The sequence below is a fragment of the Branchiostoma floridae genome, chromosome 17 (genome assembly GCF_000003815.2).
Source record: "Branchiostoma floridae strain S238N-H82 chromosome 17, Bfl_VNyyK, whole genome shotgun sequence".
Lineage (NCBI taxonomy): Eukaryota > Metazoa > Chordata > Leptocardii > Amphioxiformes > Branchiostomatidae > Branchiostoma > Branchiostoma floridae.
In genome coordinates, this window is record NC_049995.1 from 3263338 (window position 1) to 3285051 (window position 21714).

Below are 21714 nucleotides of genomic sequence, written 5' to 3' on the forward strand. Positions count from 1 at the left end.
AGTCCTTTTTGGCCCTCGTTTTCGTGCGAGATTACACACGTTTTCGCCGAAGTGTTCACTGTGCTCTCACAAAAGCATGTATCAAAATGGTGTCTATTTTTGGATTGATCAATTCATCTATTCTAATTTTTATCGTTTGTCTAGGACAAGTATGTGCTGTTGTGTATGATCTTCCAATGTCTGGTGGCCGTACAGAACGCCCTGGTGTCCACCGTCCCTAACCCCCGGACATTTGACCTTGTCTCCATGGCGGTTTTGGGAGGGTTGGTCATCTTCGCACACCTGGTGTTTGGGATACTCATCTGGAGGAAGGTGAGGTCAAGAACGTTTAAATTTCGACGTCATACGGTCAAGATTAAAAGTTAAACCCTTCCCGCGCCTGATGGTGCATAGGGCGGCACCAATCTCTGTCTCCTTAGCCCTGGGCCACAAGTACACTACGCAATCACTACAGCAGGGGGCTAGTCACCTGGTAGTGGTGTGTGTTTAACTTCCATGCTCTTTCCCAAATGCTGAGTGCTGAGCAGCATGTACCATTTTTAAAGTCTTTGGTATGACTCGGTCGGGGATCAAACTCACGACCTACCGAATGCAAGGTGAACACTCTACCCACTAGGCCATTGCACCAATCTTATACGGTCAAGATGGTATAATAGAATTTATTGGTCACCAATATAACATAACAGTGGCTATTCATAAGTTGTGACGTCATATAGGTGTCTACATGCACGTGACTATGACGTGATTATTGTCAGTCATGTTAGGTGGTTAAACTTTGAAATTGGCAGGTTAATTTGGATCTGTATGATTGTTCATCAGACTATAGTCACCTAATATGTATTTGCAAATAGCTCTACCAGTTTTAACCACGGTCCAACAAATTAATAAGAAATTTAGGCGCTGTGTGGATTTTGCTGGCTGCATATGGTCTGTTTTACGGCTGACTTTTAAACTTTCTTTTTACACGGTAGAAAAGGAAAGCCAACAACCTGTTGAGGAAGGCTAAAAAGGAGTATCTGGTATGTATATAATTTGTATACATTTAATACCGAAAAGGGGAGAATGTATGCAGTGGTTTTATGTTAGCATTTTTTTCTGACCTCATCATTATCAGTTATCATATCCATAATTTGCTGTTTTCTTCATAAACTTTGTGAAGGCTACTCTTATAGAGGTCATGATCATGTATATTGCTAATTTATTTATCCTTTTCACCAACAGCGGACGGGCACCTCAATCGAACGATTTTTCCAGAGGACCAAGTGCAGCATCACGGGTTTCACGGACGGAGAGGTCACCAGGGTTCAGGGTTACTGAAACTGGTCCAAACCAGTCCAAACCCCATCAAAGGGGCATTATAAAACCTTATTAGACCGACGACTCAAACCTGCATAGAAATCTCAAACGAATCACTGTCTTACAGGGCTCAAAATGCTTTTTTCTGCATACCTGCACTGGTGCAGGTAACATTGAAAATTCCCTGCACCAGACAAATTTTACCTGCATCACTTTGAATTTAGGAAGTATGTATCATACTAAAGTTGTTCAGGAACCATTGCTATTTTTTTCTTTTATACCTTATGCAACTTATAACAATCCAGATACACTTAAATCATAGGACATTTACATTTTTTGTATACATAAAACCCAGTACATGGACCAGTGCAGGTTAGGTGCAGGTAGACACCAGTAATACCTACACAGCTCCAATTTTACCTGCACTAACCTGCATATGCAGGTGGCATTTCGAGCCCTGACCTTATACTGTCATAAACAATTCAAACTGATGCAAACCACTTGAAACCAGTACAAACCAGTTTAATCCGGGAAAAACAGTTCTGAAGAACTACATATTATATATATAACAACAAAAGAATATGAAATATCACTCAGGAATGTAAACGGACATGCCTGCGGGCAGGCTGTCTTATGCATAGATTTATTTTCTATATACCCTCGTATTTTTCTATTTGTCCATTGTTACAAGTTGACATATTCCGAAAATAATTTCATCAGGTTGGTAGAACATAAGACATCAGAGTTTTCTTTTACACAACCAGTTTATCACTGGCAAGAAGCAGAACTCCAGTTAGAAGCTCTGAGGAAGATGTCTGACAGACATCGAAATGTCAACAGGTGGGATAAACTGTTTGTGTAAAAGAAAACTCTTATGTCTTAAGTTGATATATTATTAAGTAAAAGTATAGTTTGTCTGATATCTTTATATAGAATAGAAGTAGATTTGTCAAGTTCATCGATTTTCGTTTTACAAAGTTAAGTTAAAACCTTCAATGAGGCTCTTTTTGTTACCCTCATTTGATCATTAAATTATATAATTATACATCATCATTTCAGTCTTTGCCTATTCAGATAAATCATACATAATTTCAGGATGTTCTCACCACTTTCCTACCATGAAACAACTCGTAACCAAGGTCAGTGCTGGGTTGGGAGTAGCCTGCATGGAATCCATTATTTTGGCTCCTGTTCACTTATCTGATAGCATAAATGATCTACAGATAGAGTTTGAGAAGTAGTAGGCAACCTCGGGGAGCAACTCCCAACCACAGATAACCTTGCTCACCTGTAACTAGCAGCCAACCATATTTCAAAAATTGTTGGAATGGTTGACTATGTCTGACAGGGGCTAAAATTTGTTTACTGAAGATCTAGTGTAGTCTTCTCGAAGTCATTGTTACAAAAATTTACATCTTAAGACCACACCTACTACTGTAACAATGTATCAACACAAGATCATTACCTACACCTGCAATGGCACTTACTGCACTCATAAATACATTATAATTTCATCCAGATTATAAACAACATTGCCAAAAAGAAGAATGAAGCTGAGAGGTCAGAGTCGACATTTCCACACACATAGTTTTATGCATTATATGCATATGATTATTGAAGTAAGATTACATGTAATTGCAAAATTACATAACCAACTTCAGTGTCTTGCGTGCTGATAGGCTACGTAGTGTGGCTGAGGCTGTAGAGCTGTTCTGCGACCATCTCCAGTCGAGAGCGGTACTCAAGTTTCTGCAGGGAAAGAAAAGTAAAAAAAAAAAAACTCTTGGTAAAAATCTTCTTAGAGCAAAACCTGATAGCATACACAGGACAAAAGATACAAAAAAATTGAATTTCTATCTGCTGCTGTACCAAGGTCACACGCCAGGGGGCCAAAATTGACTTTGACTTTCATCTTCCTATTCCACATACCAAATACCATAACAATTCATCCAGAAATTATGCTGATCACAAATACCCAGAAAAATAAATACACCGACACACACACACAGACATACCAAAAACAAGACCTCAATTTTTTATTGACAGAGGTAAAAATTGAAATCTCCAATGGTAATAGTTATATAAACTCTTAATTTGCTTTATTACTTGAATTTTGGCTTGTGGATAAATGTTTAAACTTAAAGGTTTCTCTTGAATCAATTCTATATCATGCATTTGCAACTACTACCCAGCTTCAGGTGGTCTAAGCTTCTCACCTTGTAGTTGTTTTTGGGCACTCCTTTGTAACCATACATGGCGCCCCAGCAGCATGCAGCGATCACACCAGTGGAATCACTGTCACCCCCATGGAACATTGATCTGTCAGATGCAGGGAACATCACAAAAGATTTAAATTCTGAGATTCTGTATTCCAAAAGGAAGAATGATATGTACATTTGCTAGATTTTTCAAAATCTTTTTCAATTAATGGCAACCCATGATTAATAGGCTTCTAAAATGTTTTGGAGCCAACAACAGCTGCATGCATGTGTCCACAGACTCCACACAGAAGACATTCTGCAGATGATACAGTATACATAAGTTGGCAGTGATGTTGAAAGGCCAAGTGGCTATTTAGCTAGCGGACAAGAGATTAAAAGGTTATAGTTCAATACCTGACACAGTGTCCTTGGTCGATTAGGCACTAATAACACAACCCTCCTCACTCTACCCAGGCGTAAAAATGGGACACAGGTACTATCTGATTTTGGTTGAGGAGGTAAAAGGCAGTGGAAGGAGAGTATTGACACTGTCTTTCCATAAGACAGTGCATAACAACCCACCACCTCTATGGCCTGAAAATGGCTAAGGGACTATCTTTACCTTTACCTTCAATACATATGAGGGTAGTGTTTTTGTTATATCATCATAATCTCAAAACTCCTGTGAAAGTCTTTCTTTCCATCAAAGGCTTACCTTTTGCAGAGTTCCTCCCAAGAATCCCCCGAAGACAAGAGTGCATCATACCTGTAGGAAAAGGCAGAGAAAAGAACAGGCTAATTAATGATACATATGTGGGTATATTTTATTTTTGAGGGTATATTAATGATAATATATTTATGCAAAAGCATGGTTATACTAGCTATGCATGTACAGATACAGAAGCTGGAGTGTATTGCTCCAAATCAAAGGGTGGTTACACTGGTGGCTACACATGTACAGATTATAACTCACGCGATCATGGGCGCATCATGTCCACTGGAGCCAGCCCAACCTTTAAAGCTCAGGGTCTTGTAGAAGGCGTCCCTTTCAGCAGGTCCGTACTCTGCGGGGAACGTTGGGTCTGTCGTCCCGTCCGAGATCCCCCTGGTCACTAGGTACGCCTGCCACTTGTCCGTGAAGTAGGACCTAAGGAGTGGAGACGTGTGAAAAAGTAAAATTTGTCTATGTTTGAGAGGACCTAATTTTGTAGTAGGAGTGTTAAGAAGGTTATATGGCGGTTCATGTCCATGGTAAGAACAGTACATGTTGTAATGTATTACAAAAACTGGAAGATTTGAAAAACTACACGTTACATGTACTTACTATATAGTGTACTACGTAATACGCATATTATGATAGGTGATAGGGACAGCATTGCAGAGACAGGCTTTGGACTAGCACATCAACAAGCAGCTGACGAGAGATAATAGAAGACAAGTGGCTACTAACATCCAGCCAATATCATGATGATAGACATAATCAGAAGACTGATATGGGATCATAGTTAATCTCCAAACAGATCTTGCAGTGGCATAAGGTAGTATCATAAGCTGGGGAATGAGTTTTATCTAAAATTAAACTCCTTTTGCCAGTCCTTCCCCAGCTTATGCCACCTGTATCTGTATGTACATAGCCGGTATAACTGCATTCGGTATAACACACCAGTGCAAGATCTGCTTGGAGATTAGATCATTATGATAGTTCCAGCCTACCATTGGTCCATGTTTTCCTGTACGTGCCTGCCGGAGTCACGGATGTACTGCTGGGCTCGGGGTAGGAGCGACATCAGCCCCGCACCCCACTCACGCACTGGGTAAACAACAAACAGCAAATTAAACAACAAAAACAAAATGAGGAGATCTTATAGAACAAATTAAGATTCCCTGCCCATTCCAGATGAGCCACTTTAGCAGTCCCACAATGCTTAATGCCTGAATCGTGCACCTAAGTAGTAACCAGGAAATGCTGCAAAGTGGAAACACTTGCTGAGAACTCAAAATGGAAAGACATGCAATGAATGGGTAAGTGCGAGGCCATCTTACACGTGGCAAGCAGTTCTTGTCCCTGTGAGACATTGGGTGCCAGTAGACAAAAGGGTGGAGAGGTAATTGCACACCCCTCCTTTACCATAGAAAGTTATGTGCAGGTCAGGGAAACAGGTTGCCAAACCTACCGGCAAGTGCCTGCTCATCTGTCGAAAAATCGACAGGAGAATCCGAATCCGAAAACCATGTACTCACCAGGCTTACGCTGCACGGCATAGGCCGTGAACAGCGCTGCTGCCAGTGACCCCAGGTAACCTGTAGGGTGATGATGTGTCATCCGTCCGCTCTCCACGGAAACTGCGATCAGGGAGTCTACCTCCTCTGGACTGGATAATGTTACAAAAGAAGAAAGTTTCAATAAAGTAAAGCTGATGCTCATTCTGAGGACTAAGCATGATGCTGTAATTTTTAATAGCTCAGTTAAAAGTAGCTTGGGTTCACTACACCTCATATAGTCGGTCAAGCACATTGGGTCTCATCTACTTTTATTGATCAGTGTGATGGGTTTTTTTTTGTGCACAGACATAAACTCCCTCATACATTGGGTCGTAGGTTTTTATGTCTCCATCCAAAACAGTGATGCAACTCTTTTCTAGTTGTTCTCAGACCTGGGCCTGAACCGGACTGTAATGAGTACATTCAAGAAAGTTACTGAAGTGAAACTACAAAAATCAACACCTCTAGGAAAAGCAAAGGATTAAACAGTATCAGATAATCAGTTCTCTTTTTGAGATATGACAGTTGAGCTGACCTACCGTGGGTACCTCAGACCGATGCACATGGCTCTCATGGCAGCCCCACATCCTCCACCTCTGAAAAAAATGGGACAATTTTTTAGTTGCTTACTTCCTCACTCTGACGTATCTACTCATTCACACACTCGCCCACTCTCATTGTCATTCACTCACTTCCTTACTCAGTCACTCACTCCCAGTCTCACTCACTCACTATTTATCTCATTTACTCTTCCTCACTCACTAATTTTGTTATAGGCTTACTCATTCAATCACTCACTCTTGCTTGCTCACTTGCTTGCTAGTTCACACTATCACCCACAATCACCCAATTACTCACCCACTCTGTATTTGTATCTATCTCTCTCTATATATACATGTATATAGCCGGGATAACCGCCCTTCGGCGTAACACACCAGCTTCGCAGGTTATATTACTCCGAAGGACCAGTCACACCTAACTTTTGCACATCTATCTGTAAGCGTTCTTTAAAACAATCCAGAGATGATGCCCCTATTGTGCTTGGTGATAACATATTCCACTCTACAATAGTTCTGGGAAAATACGAATTTTTGAACACATTAATCCTAGGTTGGTAACTCTTGTACTTGAAGTCATGGCTGTTTCTTGTTTTTTTTTGAGCTGGTATTAGATACTTATCGGTCAGTACATCCACCAGTTTGATGGACTCATTGTAACTCACACTCACTGATCACACTCGCTCACACACTCCTGATGTATACTCAGGTATTCACCAGTGCAGGTTAGACTGTAGTAGAGAGTAGGTACAGGTACCTTGGATTGAACGGGATGGTGTATCCGTCTGGTCGGAGAGGTCTCAGGCTGGAGCAGCTGGACATACAGGTCAGCCCTGTAGATGCATTAATTAAAAGTGAAAATCCCACAAGTTCACATGCCCAATATGCATTTCCTGTATACTGTAAATGGCCTTAAATTCACAGGGATTAGATTTCCAGGTGAGGAGAAAATGGAGTGTTTGTGGTGGTTTCGAATTTGTAGTTGAAACAATCTTGCTCATCCGTCAACTATTGTCAGCACTAGATTCACACAGTAGAGTGAATATTAATGAGTGAATTTGATTTGATTTTCTTTTTTATTATGATCTATATGATTTGGAACTCAAAACTTCTTGGTTCAGACTTCAGAGGCAGGTCACCCGGTGGTCTCCAACCACTTCACTATGCATGGTACTGTACATAGCACCTGTCTTATCTGTCACAACCAGTAGAAGATAGCTGACACTCTTGGATGGGCTAACTAGTTCAAGATCACATTGAACTTGACCTTTACCTGCAGCCCTGCCGTGCATGTCCCTCATGCTCTCCTTGTAATGTTTGGCCAGGGTCAGGAACAGGGTTGGGCGGTCCTTCTCACTGGCCTCCACCAAAGCTGGCAAAACAAAACATTAATGACTTTAAGTCCCTATAACCTCCTATGGTCCCTGTGCACATGGGTTTACGGAAAAGGCTGGGCTGTCTACCTTGTCTGGCTATCACGTCAGGCTACTCAGATCTACGAAAGCCCACTGGTACAAAAGCTGTTTTTTATTAGCATTTAAGAGGCTGTTTGTGACAGCCCAGCATTTTCCGTAAACCCCGACATCCTCATAGTCAGTAGCCGTAATGCCCCATACAATACAATACTGACAGCATACAAAATGTACTGTGGGATTGCTGTGCTAAACTGGGCTGTGAGCTTTCAACTTTTGTTTATGTGGCCTCTTGTGGTTGTAGCTTTGAACCAGCTGCCAGCCAATCAGAGAATCTGTTTTACTTACAGAATAAAGAGACTTTTTACACAACCAATGCTTTATTCTCACCGATGTTTCTGAGACCATCTGTCACCTTCTTCAGGGCAATTCTAACTGGTAAAAAGAGTCTCTTTATTCAGTGACGTACCAACCTGATAAAACTATTCACGAATGCTTTACTTCCACTACAGGGTGATTGCTCGGCTAACGCTGCTGGTTAGAGGCCATGCCCACAAAAGTCAATAAACTTTATTGCAAACTGAAAGAACATAGTGCCGTTGTGGCAATTATGTATCATGCATATGTTTGCATTATCAAATGCTAATATAAGCAGTTAATTAAGTTTAAGGTAAATTTGACTTTTCAAATTCTTTATGACTGTTGTGAATATAAGTCAGCATTTTCTATTTTCAACAAGCTTCAGTATGTAAACTTTACTGTAGTGTAGAACTGAAAGAACATAGTGCCGTTGTGGCAATTATACATCCTGTATATGTTTGAGTGATCAAATGCTAATATAACTTGCTGCAGTTAAGTTTAAAGCAAATTTGACTTTTTCCAAATTCTTTATGAGTGTGTTGTCAGCATTTTCTATTTTTGACAAGCTTCAGTATGTAAACTTTACTGTAGTGTTAGAAATGAAATAACATAGTACTAGTACCGATGTGGCAATTAATCAAAATGTATATCCTGTATATGTTTGCGTGATCAAATGCTAAGTTTTTGGTAAATTTGACTTTCCAAATTCTTTATGAGCGTTTTCTATTTTTGACAAGCTTCAGTATGTAAACTTTACTGTAGTGTTACATTTGCTATTCTGTTTGCTATTTTGTTTGTTGGCTTACCCTTGTTTGTTTGTTTGTTTGTTTGTATGTTTGTTTGCTTACCCTCGGCTGTGGCCAGGTGCATCACAGTATCATCACTCACCATCCAGTCTGGGCCTGGAGAGTCAAAGCAGAGAAAGGACATTAATACAAGAGTTTTCACCACAACACAAATTCCATAGAGCCGTCAATCATGTGCATGTGTACTCTCCAAGCAGATCCTACGGTAGCATAAGATACATGTGTAGCTGGCAGAGGAGTTAAGCCGGTTTAGGAGTGTGTATGCGACCAGACGTGCCCGTTTGACTCCCTTTGGCCGGCTATACTTCTTTGCCAGCTTTTGATACTATCTTATGGCACCGTAGGATCTACTTTGAGACTAGTTCATGTGCAGGTCCGGACATCATCCTTTCGGATGGGAATGTAAAACCAGGAGTGCAGTGTACTGTAAATGCATTTAAGTTCACGGGGATTTACTTTTGCGGCAATGGGAAAACGGAGTGTTTGCAGTGGTTCTAAGTTTACGTAGCACCATAGACTGTAGTCACATACTGTAATGGAAAAATGTTTGCGGTGGTTTTAAGTTTGCGGTGAGGTTGTCACCGCGAAAACCACGAAACTAAAACTACCGCAAACATTTCTGCATTTACACTCACTCCCTTATTTGCATGTGAAAGAACCCAATGTACTTATGATATTAAGAGTAGGAGACTCACTGTTTTAATACAACTTACCTTATACAACTGGATGTTTTTCTATGCATTAATGTAGTAAAATTCTTACACAATTACACTTTCTTAAACTTACACTTGACCTTGACCTTCTCCAGCCCTCCCATCTCCTTCAGCGCCTTTAAGATGGCGGGTCCTGAGTGACAGAACTCCCAGTCTCCGTTCTTGTAGCCGAGAGCGTCCCCGACTCCGCTCAGAACCATCGCACTGCGATAGTGGTCCACGGTCAATGGCTCCATGGCTGGGGGAAAAGATAAATGTCAAACTTCATTAATGAATGAAGACCTTTATTGCACATTTTTGCCCCACTGGGCTAAGTACAGATCACACGGTAAGAATCACATATATGTAACAATGGAAACAGTCATACACATCTATATATGTAGATGTGCGTCTAATCTATTCTAGGACATTCGACTTCCTCTCGCTTCTTGGTAATTGTATAAATGTAACTAGCTGTATGGTTGGTTAGAGTTGGTTTATCAAAAGCTGTCAGGAATATAAATTTCTCTTTACTATTTAAGTATTTAAAGTGGGGATATTTACCTAACACATAGCCAAATAAAATGCTCCTATCGCTATCATACAAAGGTTAATACATAGAAGGACAGCGGCCCAGCTGACTAGACAGGCTGACATACAACTTTCAGAAGTGGAGAAACATTGTGGACAGAGTACAGACCGCCCCTACGACTACCTTTAGTTACTAAGCTATGGGACTTATGATGATGATACAAGGGTTAACTTTTTTAGTTTAACCCTTTTGTCATGTGTTTGTAGTAGTCCTCTTTCACTCCAGGTTGTAGGAGGTCGGGTGGAAGCTGTTAAACTGTCAGCTGTACAAGAGTATTTAGCATCAAGTTTTATATAGTTCTTTTGTCCTGTGCCAGTGTTCATATGTGGCTCATTGACACTAGCTCCATGGTCGACCGGTCGCTTGGTGTGGGGGTGTTACTGTACCCCAGGGCTTTAGCCAGCTCGAAATTTTTTTCCGTCAGCCAATTACAATCGTCGTGAAAACCGCGAAAATTAATTAGAAGGACTGAACTGAGACCTTGAAAAACGGGTTTTAATGAGATTATCGTATGCGAAAGGGCGCCGACACACATTGTTAACAACCATAACTGTTTAATAGCAAAACAAACAGTGTGTGGCTTTTACGGCCGTGGACGGCGTCCCCAAGCCACCTGTAGCTTCCACCAAGGATTTTTTCCCCTGCTGTACCCTGAGGACAACAAATTGTATTCATGAACTAATAAGCTTTTGGTCTAAATTTGAGGTTAAAAGGTAATCTATATCTCGGTAAGCGCACTCAACAGTTCCTGTATGGGGAAGCATCCATAGCTTGAAATCTTTATACTGAACGAGCGAAAACAAAATGGCACCCGCATCCAACATGTTGGACGCCCGTTTGAGGCACTTGACATGGTCACGTAAAAAAAAGATTAAAAATTTGCGGTGGGCTAAATCAGGCTGTCAAAGGTGTCCTCGTAATCCCCACGAGTTGTTCTATCTGCCTTGTGAATCTCAAGCGATGGACTTTTACGAGAAAGTATATATTTGATGTCAAAGTTGACCGATTTTCGACAGCTTTTTCCTATGGTTTCGCCATTGTTTTCAAGCCGAAATACGCACCGTATGGGGGTTTCGGGGTATCCGCTTAGTGGGCGAGGTTCAACTGTTTCCGGGTCACGCTATACCGTTGCGGCAGTCACTCGGGACCTCACTCGGTAGTGTACACAAGTACTTTTGATGGTGCTGTCAGCGTTTTATCATGTTACGAAGTAATATTGAAATGTCTTTGAAGTATAAGACAGCACTATGATCTGCAAGGTGTTATTCCAATAGGTTGCGTCGTGGGTAAAGTGAACTGTAGGTAACGTTACCCGACGAAGCCTTTTTGCATCTGACTATTAACTGTTGAAGATATTAGATATATTGCTCGCGCCTGACTGAGGGATTAACTAAGATTAGAACAGTATATAGCTAATTAATAGCGAAAAAACGTGTTCAGAAGAGAAACTGTGCCAATTTGAATGACACAAAAAATAGCGCCGTAAGAATTGTACATATAACGTTATATAGCTAACTTGTAGCGGAAAAAGTGTTTAGAAGACAAACTGTGTCAATTTGAATGACACATCTAAAGGACCGTTGTGCGCTGCATTAAGTGTATACAGCTAACTAATAGCGAAAAACGTGTTCAGAAGAGAAACTGTGTCAATTTGAATGACAGACTTACAGAACAGTAAGAACAAGAGTTCGTAGACCTCAGGCCTGCATGAAATGTATTGGGTTTCTGTAGACCTATTGTGTATTTTTGCCTTTTTGTCTGTGGTACGTGGTTGGAAAAATGAGCTTTTTACCGTGTTGGTTGTGCACCATGCAAAAGTCTGACTCTGAAATTCCATTTTCTGAATTTGTAAGTTTGGACAGAGATGAACATTACTTATTTTGGATTTCTTAAGTACTGTATGTAACCAACCACAGTACTTTGAAGTTGTTGAGACGCTACCTTTTTTTGTCTCAGATGGCCCATGCACATGTAGTTACTCTGTCACATGATATACTAATATCTTCCTATTTCAATGTACTGACCTAATGCAGCTGCTAAGTCTCCTTGGTTTGTGTTCTTCCAATGATATTCATTAAAGATTTATTTCTGGGGTGTTATTCACTTGACATCGGAATGTTACTCGCATAATTTGACCAATGATACTTTTATCTGTAGTTCCATAGACATTAGACAACATGAATAGTGGTAGCCCCCATGCAGCAGCAACAGTTAGTCCCCAGGGTGGTATGATATTTTCATTCAATCCATCCAACCCAAACCTAAATCTCCTGTAGTATCTAAGCCAAATTTAACAGCATAATTTACTATGAAAAATGTCCTTATAGATGGCAAGCTGCTGGCAATGGAAGCTTTGAAAAGTTCAGAAGCTGTTGTAGTCAAAGCAAACACCCAGCAAACATCCCCACAAACCAATGAGCAGTTGCTTAGAAGGGGAATTTCATCATATATTTGCCGCGACAAAATGCAACAAACGATACTGAATTTAAAACAGAACAAAGCTAAGCCTCCACCACTTAACCCTGCCTGTACCATAGATTAAGCAGGCCCAAAAACCAAGCGAATATGACTAGCCCAAAACAACAAATTACCTGAGTGTATACAGTATGGAAATGGCATTACCAAAGAAACAAAAAGAAACACAGGACAAATCATACACATACCTTTCTCTTATGCCCACACTCTATACAGTTCTCCTCCACATTAGAAAATTGCATCTTCTTCTGTTTAAGTTCAAGTTCAACCATGATTGCCAACAGGGTAAAGGAACTTGTACCGGAACTTAAAACTCAGTACTATACAGCTCTAGAAACACCACAAAGAGTAATAAGCAAACTCCAATTATACCTGACCAACAGATATATAATCTGGCACACTCCCGTCATCTGGCAAACTGTCAGTGCCACTAAGTAACCTGATACATTGAAGGTGGCCCAGGCCAGATGATGGTTCTACACCCAACCATAATCTGTTTTTAAAACCAAGCAGATATTGGGAGGATGCCCCAACCACACTAAAACAGGGTCAACCTATACAGTATCAAGTTCAAGCACTAGGAGGCCCAAAATCAAACCTGACCACCAGGACACCACAAACAACTCACGTACCAAATGGCAACACAATGGCACCTTGCGTTCCGGAGATACAGCGCACGCCCCGTGCCAGCACAAAAGGTAACCTAAAATGTCAAGTTCAAGCACCAAGGGCGCCAAAATCAAAATTGAGCATTATTCAGCCACCGCCGACACATGTGCCAAATATCATCGCGCCAGCACCAGCCGTTCAGAAGATATAACTCCGGAAACACCCCTCCCGGACACAAAATTCGACCTGCCGGGTCAAGTTCAAACGCGACAAGGCCCAAAGTCAATCCTAGGCAACAGGCAACAACCCCCCACCCATGCAACAAAAATCGTCGCAATCGCGCGTATCGTTCCGGACACACAACGCCAAAAGTGCCCCAAAAACACCAAAAATGCCACCTTCAATGTCAAGGTCAAGCGCCAGGAGGCCCAAAATCACACCTGAGTGTCAAGCCACCACCCCCAACCCACGTACCAAAAATCGTCGTGCTCGCACCATCCGTTCACGAGATACAGCGCCCTACATCCCCGGCTACCGAAAAGTTTCCACCAGCATCAAAACCATACCTGCATACATGCAGGTAACTATAACGTTGTGTAGCTACATGTAATAGCGCAAAACGTGTTCAGAAGACAAACTGTGTCAATTTGAATGACACACTTGCAGATAGCGCAATAAGAAATGTATATAGCAAACTAATAGCGGAAAAAGTGTTCAGGAGACAAACTGTGTCAATTTGAATGACACACTTGCAGATAGCGCAATAAGAACTGTATATAGCAAACTAAGAGCGGAAAAAGTGTTCAGGAGACAAACTGTGTCAATTTGAATGACACACTTACAGGTAGCGCAATAAGAAATGTATATAGCAAACTAATAGCGGAAAAAGTGTTCAGGAGACAAACTGTGTCAACTTGAATGACACACTTGCAGATAGCGCAATAAGAAATGTACATAGCTAACTCATAGCGGAAAAAGCGTTCAGGAGACAAACTGTGTCAATTTGAATGACACACTTGCAGATAGCGCAATAAGAAATGTACATAGCTAACTCATAGCGCAAAAAGTGTTCAGGAGACAAACTGTGTCAATTTGAATGACACACTTGCAGATAGCGCAATAAGAACTGTATATAGCAAACTAATAGCGGAAAAAGTGTTCAGAAGACAAACTGTGTCAATTTGAATGACACACTTGCAGATAGCGCAATAAGAACTGTATATAGCAAACTAATAGCGGAAAAAGTGTTCAGGAGACAAACTGTGTCAATTTGAATGACACACTTACAGGTAGCGCAATAAGAAATGTATATAGCAAACTAATAGCGGAAAAAGTGTTCAGGAGACAAACTGTGTCAATTTGAATGACACACTTGCAGATAGCGCAATAAGAACTGTATATAGCAAACTAAGAGCGGAAAAAGTGTTCAGGAGACAAACTGTGTCAATTTGAATGACACACTTGCAGATAGCGCAATAAGAACTGTATATAGCAAACTAATAGCGGAAAAAGTGTTCAGAAGACAAATTGTGTCAATTTGAATGACACACTTGCAGATAGCGCAATAGGAAATGTACATAGCTAACTCATAGCAAAGTGTAACGTGTTCAGAAGACAAACTGTGTCAATTTGAATGACACACTTGCAGATAGCGCAATAAGAAATGTACATAGCTAACTCATAGCGGAAAAAGCGTTCAGGAGACAAACTGTGTCAATTTGAATGACACACTTGCAGATAGCGCAATAAGAAATGTACATAGCTAACTCATAGCGGAAAAAGTGTTCAGGAGACAAACTGTGTCAATTTGAATGACACACTTACAGGTAGCGCAATAAGAAATGTATATAGCAAACTAATAGCGGAAAAAGTGTTCAGGAGACAAACTGTGTCAATTTGAATGACACACTTGCAGATAGCGCAATAAGAAATGTACATAGCAAACTCATAGCGGAAAAAGTGTTCAGGAGACAAACTGTGTCAATTTGAATGACACACTTACAGGTAGCGCAATAAGAAATGTATATTGCAAACTAATAGCGGAAAAAGCGTTCAGGAGACAAACTGTGTCAATTTGAATGACACACTTGCAGATAGCGCAATAAGAAATGTACATAGCTAACTCATAGCGGAAAAAGTGTTCAGAAGACAAACTGTGTCAATTTGAATGACACACTTGCAGATAGCGCAATAAGAACTGTATATAGCAAACTAATAGCGGAAAAGTGTTCAGGAGACAAACTGTGTCAATTTGAATGACACACTTGCAGATAGCGCAATAAGAAATGTATATAGCAAACTAATAGCGGGAAAAGTGTTCAGGAGACAAACTGTGTCAATTTGAATGACACACTTACAGGTAGCGCAATAAGAAATGTATATAGCTAACTAATAGCGAAGTGTAACGTGTTCAGAAGACAAACTGTGTCAATTTGAATGACACACTTGCAGATAGCGCAATAAGAAATGTACATAGCTAACTCATAGCGAAGTGTAGTGTTCAGAAGAGAAACTGTGTCAATTTTAATGACACACTCACAGAACAGTAAGAACTATAATAACGTTATGAAGCTACATGTAATAGCGCAAAACGTGTTCAGGAGACAAACTGTGTCAATTTGAATGACACACTTGCAGATAGCGCAATAAGAACTGTATATAGCAAGCTAATAGCGGAAAAAGTGTTCAGAAGACAAACTGTGTCAATTTTGAATGACACACTTACAGGTAGCGCAATAAGAAATGTACATAGCTAGCTCATAGCAAAGTGTAACGCGTTCAGTTGACAAACTGTTTCAATTTGAATGACACACTTGCAGATAGCGCAATAAGAACTGTATATAGCAAACTAATAGCGGAAAAAGTGTTCAGGAGACAAACTGTGTCAATTGAATGACACATTTATAGAACAGCGATGTAAGTAAGAACTGTATATATCAAACTTAAAGCGAAAAACGTGTTCAGAAGACTACCTGTGTCAATATGACACATTATAGAACAAAGCTGTAAGAACTGTATATAGCAAACTAATAGCGAAAAACGTGTTCAGGGGACAAACTGTGTCAATTTGAATGGTACACTTGCAGAATAGCGCCGTAAGAACTGTATATACATGTAGCTAGCTTAAAGCAGAAAGCGTGTTCAAGAGACAAACTGTGTCAATTTTAATGACACACAGAATAGCGCCAAAAAACTGTATATATATATATATAGCTAACTTAAAGCATAAAGTGAGTTCAGAAGACTACCTGTGTCGATTTGAATGACACACCTATAGAATAAGCACTGTTACAACATGTATATATATTTAGCTAACAGCGCAACGTGTTCAAGAGACAAACTGTGTCAATTTGAATGACACATTATAGAACAGTGCTGTAAGAACTTTATATAGCAAACTAATAGCGAAAAACGTGTTCAGGAGACAAGCTGTGTCAATTTGAATGACACACTTACAGAATAGCGCCGTTAAAACAGTATATAACTAACTTAAAGCGAAAAGTGTATTCAGTAGACTACCTGTGTCAATTTGAATGACAGATTTATAGAAAAGTGCTGTAAGAACTGTATGTAGCGTAAAACGTGTTCAGGGGACCAACTGTGTCAATTTGCATGACATACTCACATTATAGCGCCGTAAAAACAGTACATAGCTAACCAATTTTTAAAAAAAAACGTGTTTAGGATACAAAATGTGTCTATGTGAATGACACATTCATAGAACAGCGAGGTAAATTGATTTTGACGAAAGCTTGCTCTAACAAAAACTTTTTCAATCGGATGATCATACTATTTAATTATCGCTTTACTTTACTTGTGTGTCATATGAATTGACACAGTTGCCCTCCTAACAAAGTTTTCTGTTGTAAAATGGTTATATGCAGTTCTTACAGCGCTTTTCTTTAGGTGTGTCATACAAATTGACACAGTTTTGTGTCCTGAACACATTAGCCGTTAAGATTTAGTCATACATTTGTATACTATACGTTCGGCGCTATTCTACAAATGTGTCGAAACAAATCGACACAGCTGTGCTTTTGACTACGTTTTCAGCAATAAAGTTGTTAGGTACAGCCCAAAGTACACTTTTTACCAGTGTGTCATATAAATTGACACAAATTCTTTACTGTCCAACTTTTTTCCGTGATCAATTTTACACACGTTAAACAGCGCTTTTCTAATTGTGGGTGATATAGATTGACACAGTTGTCCCCCGGAAAAACGTTTTCCATTTTTAAGACACGGTTCAAACATCGCTTACAAAGGTGTCAGACAAATTCACACTATTTCCCTCCTGAAAAAGTCGTCCGCCATCAAGACAATTTTACACTGATTTCACATCGTGTTTCATAGTGTGTCATATGAAATAACAGTTGTCCTCCTGACAAGGTTTTCTGTCATTTGATACAGTTGTCGTCCTGACCGTGAGGGTTTTCCGTTTTGCGAAATTTTAATAAGTTTTAAAAAACTTGTTAATGACACAGTTGTCGTCCCAACCAAGTCTTCCATCAGTTTAATACTGTTTAATCATCGCACTAGTGTGCCATACTATCAGTGACAGTTGTCCACCAAAGTTTCCGCCATGAGGCAATTTTATACTGTTTAACACTCGGTTATTAATTGCAAAGCCGTCCTCCTGACAAAGTTTTCTGTTATAAACTATTGTGTCAATTAATGTGACAAACTAGCAAACTGAATAGATATGCCTAAATCGTATAATCATTCGATTGAAAAAGTTTTCGGCAGAGCGAGTTTTCCGTCATAAGATAGTTATTATGCGTTTCAAAAGTGTGTCATATGATTGACACAGTTTTCAGCTCAGACAGCGCAGTACTAGAATTGACAGTTTACTTGAACAAGTTAGTATTTCAGTTACTTTAAACCCTACCATGGTCCAAACTCCAGTAATCAGTTGTTACTCGATATGAAATAACCGCATCTAAAGTCATATATATACGAAGGAACGCCAATTAGTTCGTAAGAAGGGACCTTAGAACTTGTCTGACACACTTGCAGAATAGCGCTGCCTGAACCGCGCTATTATGTAATTGTGTCATTCATATTGACACAGTTTGACTTCTGAACACGCATTAATATTCCGCTTTAAGTTAGCTATATACAGTTCTTACGGCGCCATTATATAAGTGTGTCATTCAAATTGACACAGTTTGTCTCCTGAACACGTATTTTGCTATTAGTTAGCTATATACAGTTCTTACGGCGCTATTATGTAAGTGTGTCATTCAAATTGACACCGTTTGTCTCCTGAATACGTTTTCGGTATTAGTTTGTTATATACAGTTAATTGGGCGCTGTCTACAAGTGCGTCATTCAAATTTACACAGTTTGACATTTGAACACGCATTCCGCTTTAAGTTAACTATATACAGTTCTTACAGCGCTATTCTATAATGCATTGTGTCATTCAAATTGACACAGTTTGTCTCCTGAACATGTTTTTCTCTCCTAGTTAGCTATATACAGTTCTTACGGCACTATCATGTAAGTGTGTCATTCAAATTGACACAGTTTGACTCCTGAACACGTTTTCCGCTATTAGTTAGTTATATACAGTTCTTTTAGCTTTGTTCTATAAGTGTGTCATTCAAATTGACACAGTTTGACATTTGAACACGCATTGCGCTTTAAGTTAGCTATATACAGTTCTTACAGCGCTGTTCTATGAATGCATCATTCAAATTGACACAATTTGTCTCCTGAACACCCTTTTTCGCTATTAGTTAGCTTTATACAGTTCATTCAGCTTTGTTCTGCAAGTGTGTCATTCAAATTGGCACAGTTTGACACCTGAATACGTACGTTTTCCGCGATTTTCTTAGCTATATACAGGTCTTACATTGCTGCTCTATAAATGTGTCATTCAAAATGACACATTTTGTCTCCTGAACACGTTTCTCGCTATTAGTGAGCTATACACAGTTCTTACGGCGCTATTATGTCAGTGTGTCATTCAAGTTGACATAGTTTGTCTCCTGAACACGTTTACGCTATTAGTTAGCTATATACAGTTCTTACGGCACTAATTATGTAAGTGTGTCATTCAAATTGACACAGTTTGACTCCTGAACACATTTTCCGCTATTAGTTAGCTATATACAGTTCTTTTAGCTTTGTTCTATAAGTGTGTCATTCAAATTGACACAGTTTGACATTTGAATACGCATTGCACTTTAAGTTACCTATATACAGTTCTTACAGCGCTATTCTATAATTCATTGTGTCATTCAAATTGACACAGTTTGTCTCCTGAACACGTTTTTCGCTATTAGTTAGCTATATATATACAATCCTTACGGCACCATTATGTAAGTGCGTCATTCAAATTGACACAGTTGGACAAATGAACACGTTTTTCGCTATTAGTTAGTTATATACATTTCTTTCAGCTTTGTTCTATAAGTGTGTCATTCAAAGTGACACATTTGGACTCCTGAACACGCATTGAACTTTAAGTTACCTATATACAGCTTTTTTACAGCGCTGTTCTATGAAAGCATCATTCAAATTGACACAGTTTGTCTCCTGAACACGTTTTTCGCTATTAGTTAGCTGTATACAGTTCATTCAGCTTTGTTCTATAAGTGTGTCATTCAAATTGACACATATTGACATTTGAACATGCATTCCGCTTCAAGTTAACTATATACAGTTCTTACAGCGCTATTCTATGATGCATTGTGTCATCCAAATTGGCACAGTTTGTCTCCTGAACATGTTTTTCGATCCTATAGCTAGTTAGCTATATACAGTTCTTACGGCACTATCATGTAAGTGTGTCATTCAAATTGACACAGTTTGACTCCGGAACACGTTTTCCGCTATTAGTTAGCTATATACAGTTCGTTTAGCTTTGTTCTAGAAGTGTGTCATTCAAATTGGCACAGTTTGACACCTGAATACGTTTTCCGCGATTACTTAATAGCTATATACAGGTCTAACATCGCTGTTCTATAAATGTGTCATTCAAAGTGACACATTTTGTCTCCTGAACACGTTTCTCGCTATTTGTTAGCTACATACAGTTCTTACGGCGCTATTATGTAAGTGCGCCATTCAAATTGACATAGTTTGTCTCCTAAACACGTTTATCGCTATTAGTTAAGCTACATTGTAGTTCTTACGGCGCTATTATGTAAGTGTGTCATTCAAATTGACACAGTTTGTCTCCCCAAGGATCGAGGTCTCCCGAACACGTTTTCCGCTATTAGTTCCCTGTATACACTTCTTACAGCACTGTTCTATAAATGAGTTATTCAAATTAACACAGTTTGTCTCCTGATGTCTACGAGAATGCCAGTTAGTTCGTTCGGAAGGGACCTTACAACCGTTGCAGATTCGCAACGTGGGCCGAGACGATACGAACAAACACAAACTTAAAAAAACGTTCTGCAAGTTCAAACATACTTTCGCCAAGAGTCCCTTAACAAACCTAATTTAACAATATGCGTAAGCCTGACTTGAATCCTCCTCTACCGAACCTAGCGCAGACTGAGACCGTCAAGAGACCTGGTGACCCGCGTTCAATGACCTCACTCGTACGACCCGGAAGTATATGATCGTAATCGGTTGCACGGAAACCCCCATGCAGTGCGAAATCGAGGCCGAAAACAAGCATAAAGAGCTAGTTTGAAGGCTAACTTTGACTCTTCAAATCTCATCCCGAAATAATATTTGAATCAACACGAGTACTGTAGGCGATAGAACAACTCGTGGGGATTACGTGGGCACCTTTGACAGCCTGATTTGGGCCACCGCGATTTTTTAATCTTTTTTTTACGCGACCATGTCAAGTGCCTCAAACGGGCGTCCAACAAACATGGTGGCACTACTGCACGCTGATAAAAACAAAATAGGCTTTCTGCACTCGCAAACATGGAGAGTTGAAAAAAAAAATTATCTATTTCCACAGCCGCCCGTATGTAAGACCTGGCAACGAAGCATAGTATTTTGATTTTTATCAATTTAGTTCAGATAACCTGTTAAAGACTGAAAATCACAAAGAATTGAACCTTAGAGAGTTTAGTAAGACTATTTCCGTCGAACGCGAACCTTACCTCGTAACGCAAAAACACAAAGCTTCCTGGAGCCCAGATAACCAGATACTGCAGTGGAGAGTCTTAGCAGGCACCGGAATCGCATTCAGGGCTGTTTATATCGTCATTCTGGTTGCTTTATAGGCCGCAAGTAATGTCTGACGTGTGTGGCGTGTTTTGGCTTACTTCCTCATTGCTGAAAAATGCGGAAGTGAAACCCTCACAAAAGCGTCGCCTGGCGGTTTGTATCAAGTATGCATGTGTTGCAAGTGTACTTAATAATATGTACTCAAGTGTACTAATGTAAGATCACAACAATCTGGTTAAGTTGAAATAGTATGCATCAGTACTTGTTCAAATTAGAACCCAACGATCGATGAAAAACTAGAAATTTTACC

At 39.9% G+C, this 21714-nt stretch overlaps 1 protein-coding gene across 1 annotated transcript; it reads right to left on the minus strand.

The window, feature by feature from the left end:
- Window positions 1–2734: 2734 nt before the first annotated feature.
- On the minus strand, window positions 2735–21511 carry LOC118404985 (protein ADP-ribosylarginine hydrolase-like). The gene is made up of 12 exons (XM_035804385.1): window positions 21338–21511; window positions 9681–9845; window positions 8937–8990; window positions 7590–7688; window positions 7074–7149; window positions 6299–6355; window positions 5739–5869; window positions 5211–5307; window positions 4471–4644; window positions 4213–4263; window positions 3513–3615; window positions 2735–3045 (listed from the first exon to the last, which is right to left on the minus strand). Exons 1-12 carry the CDS (start codon window positions 21420–21422, stop codon window positions 2977–2979), a joined length of 1161 nt encoding a protein of 386 aa, XP_035660278.1. The 5' UTR covers window positions 21423–21511; the 3' UTR covers window positions 2735–2976.
- Between the last annotated feature and the right edge of the window lie 203 nt (window positions 21512–21714).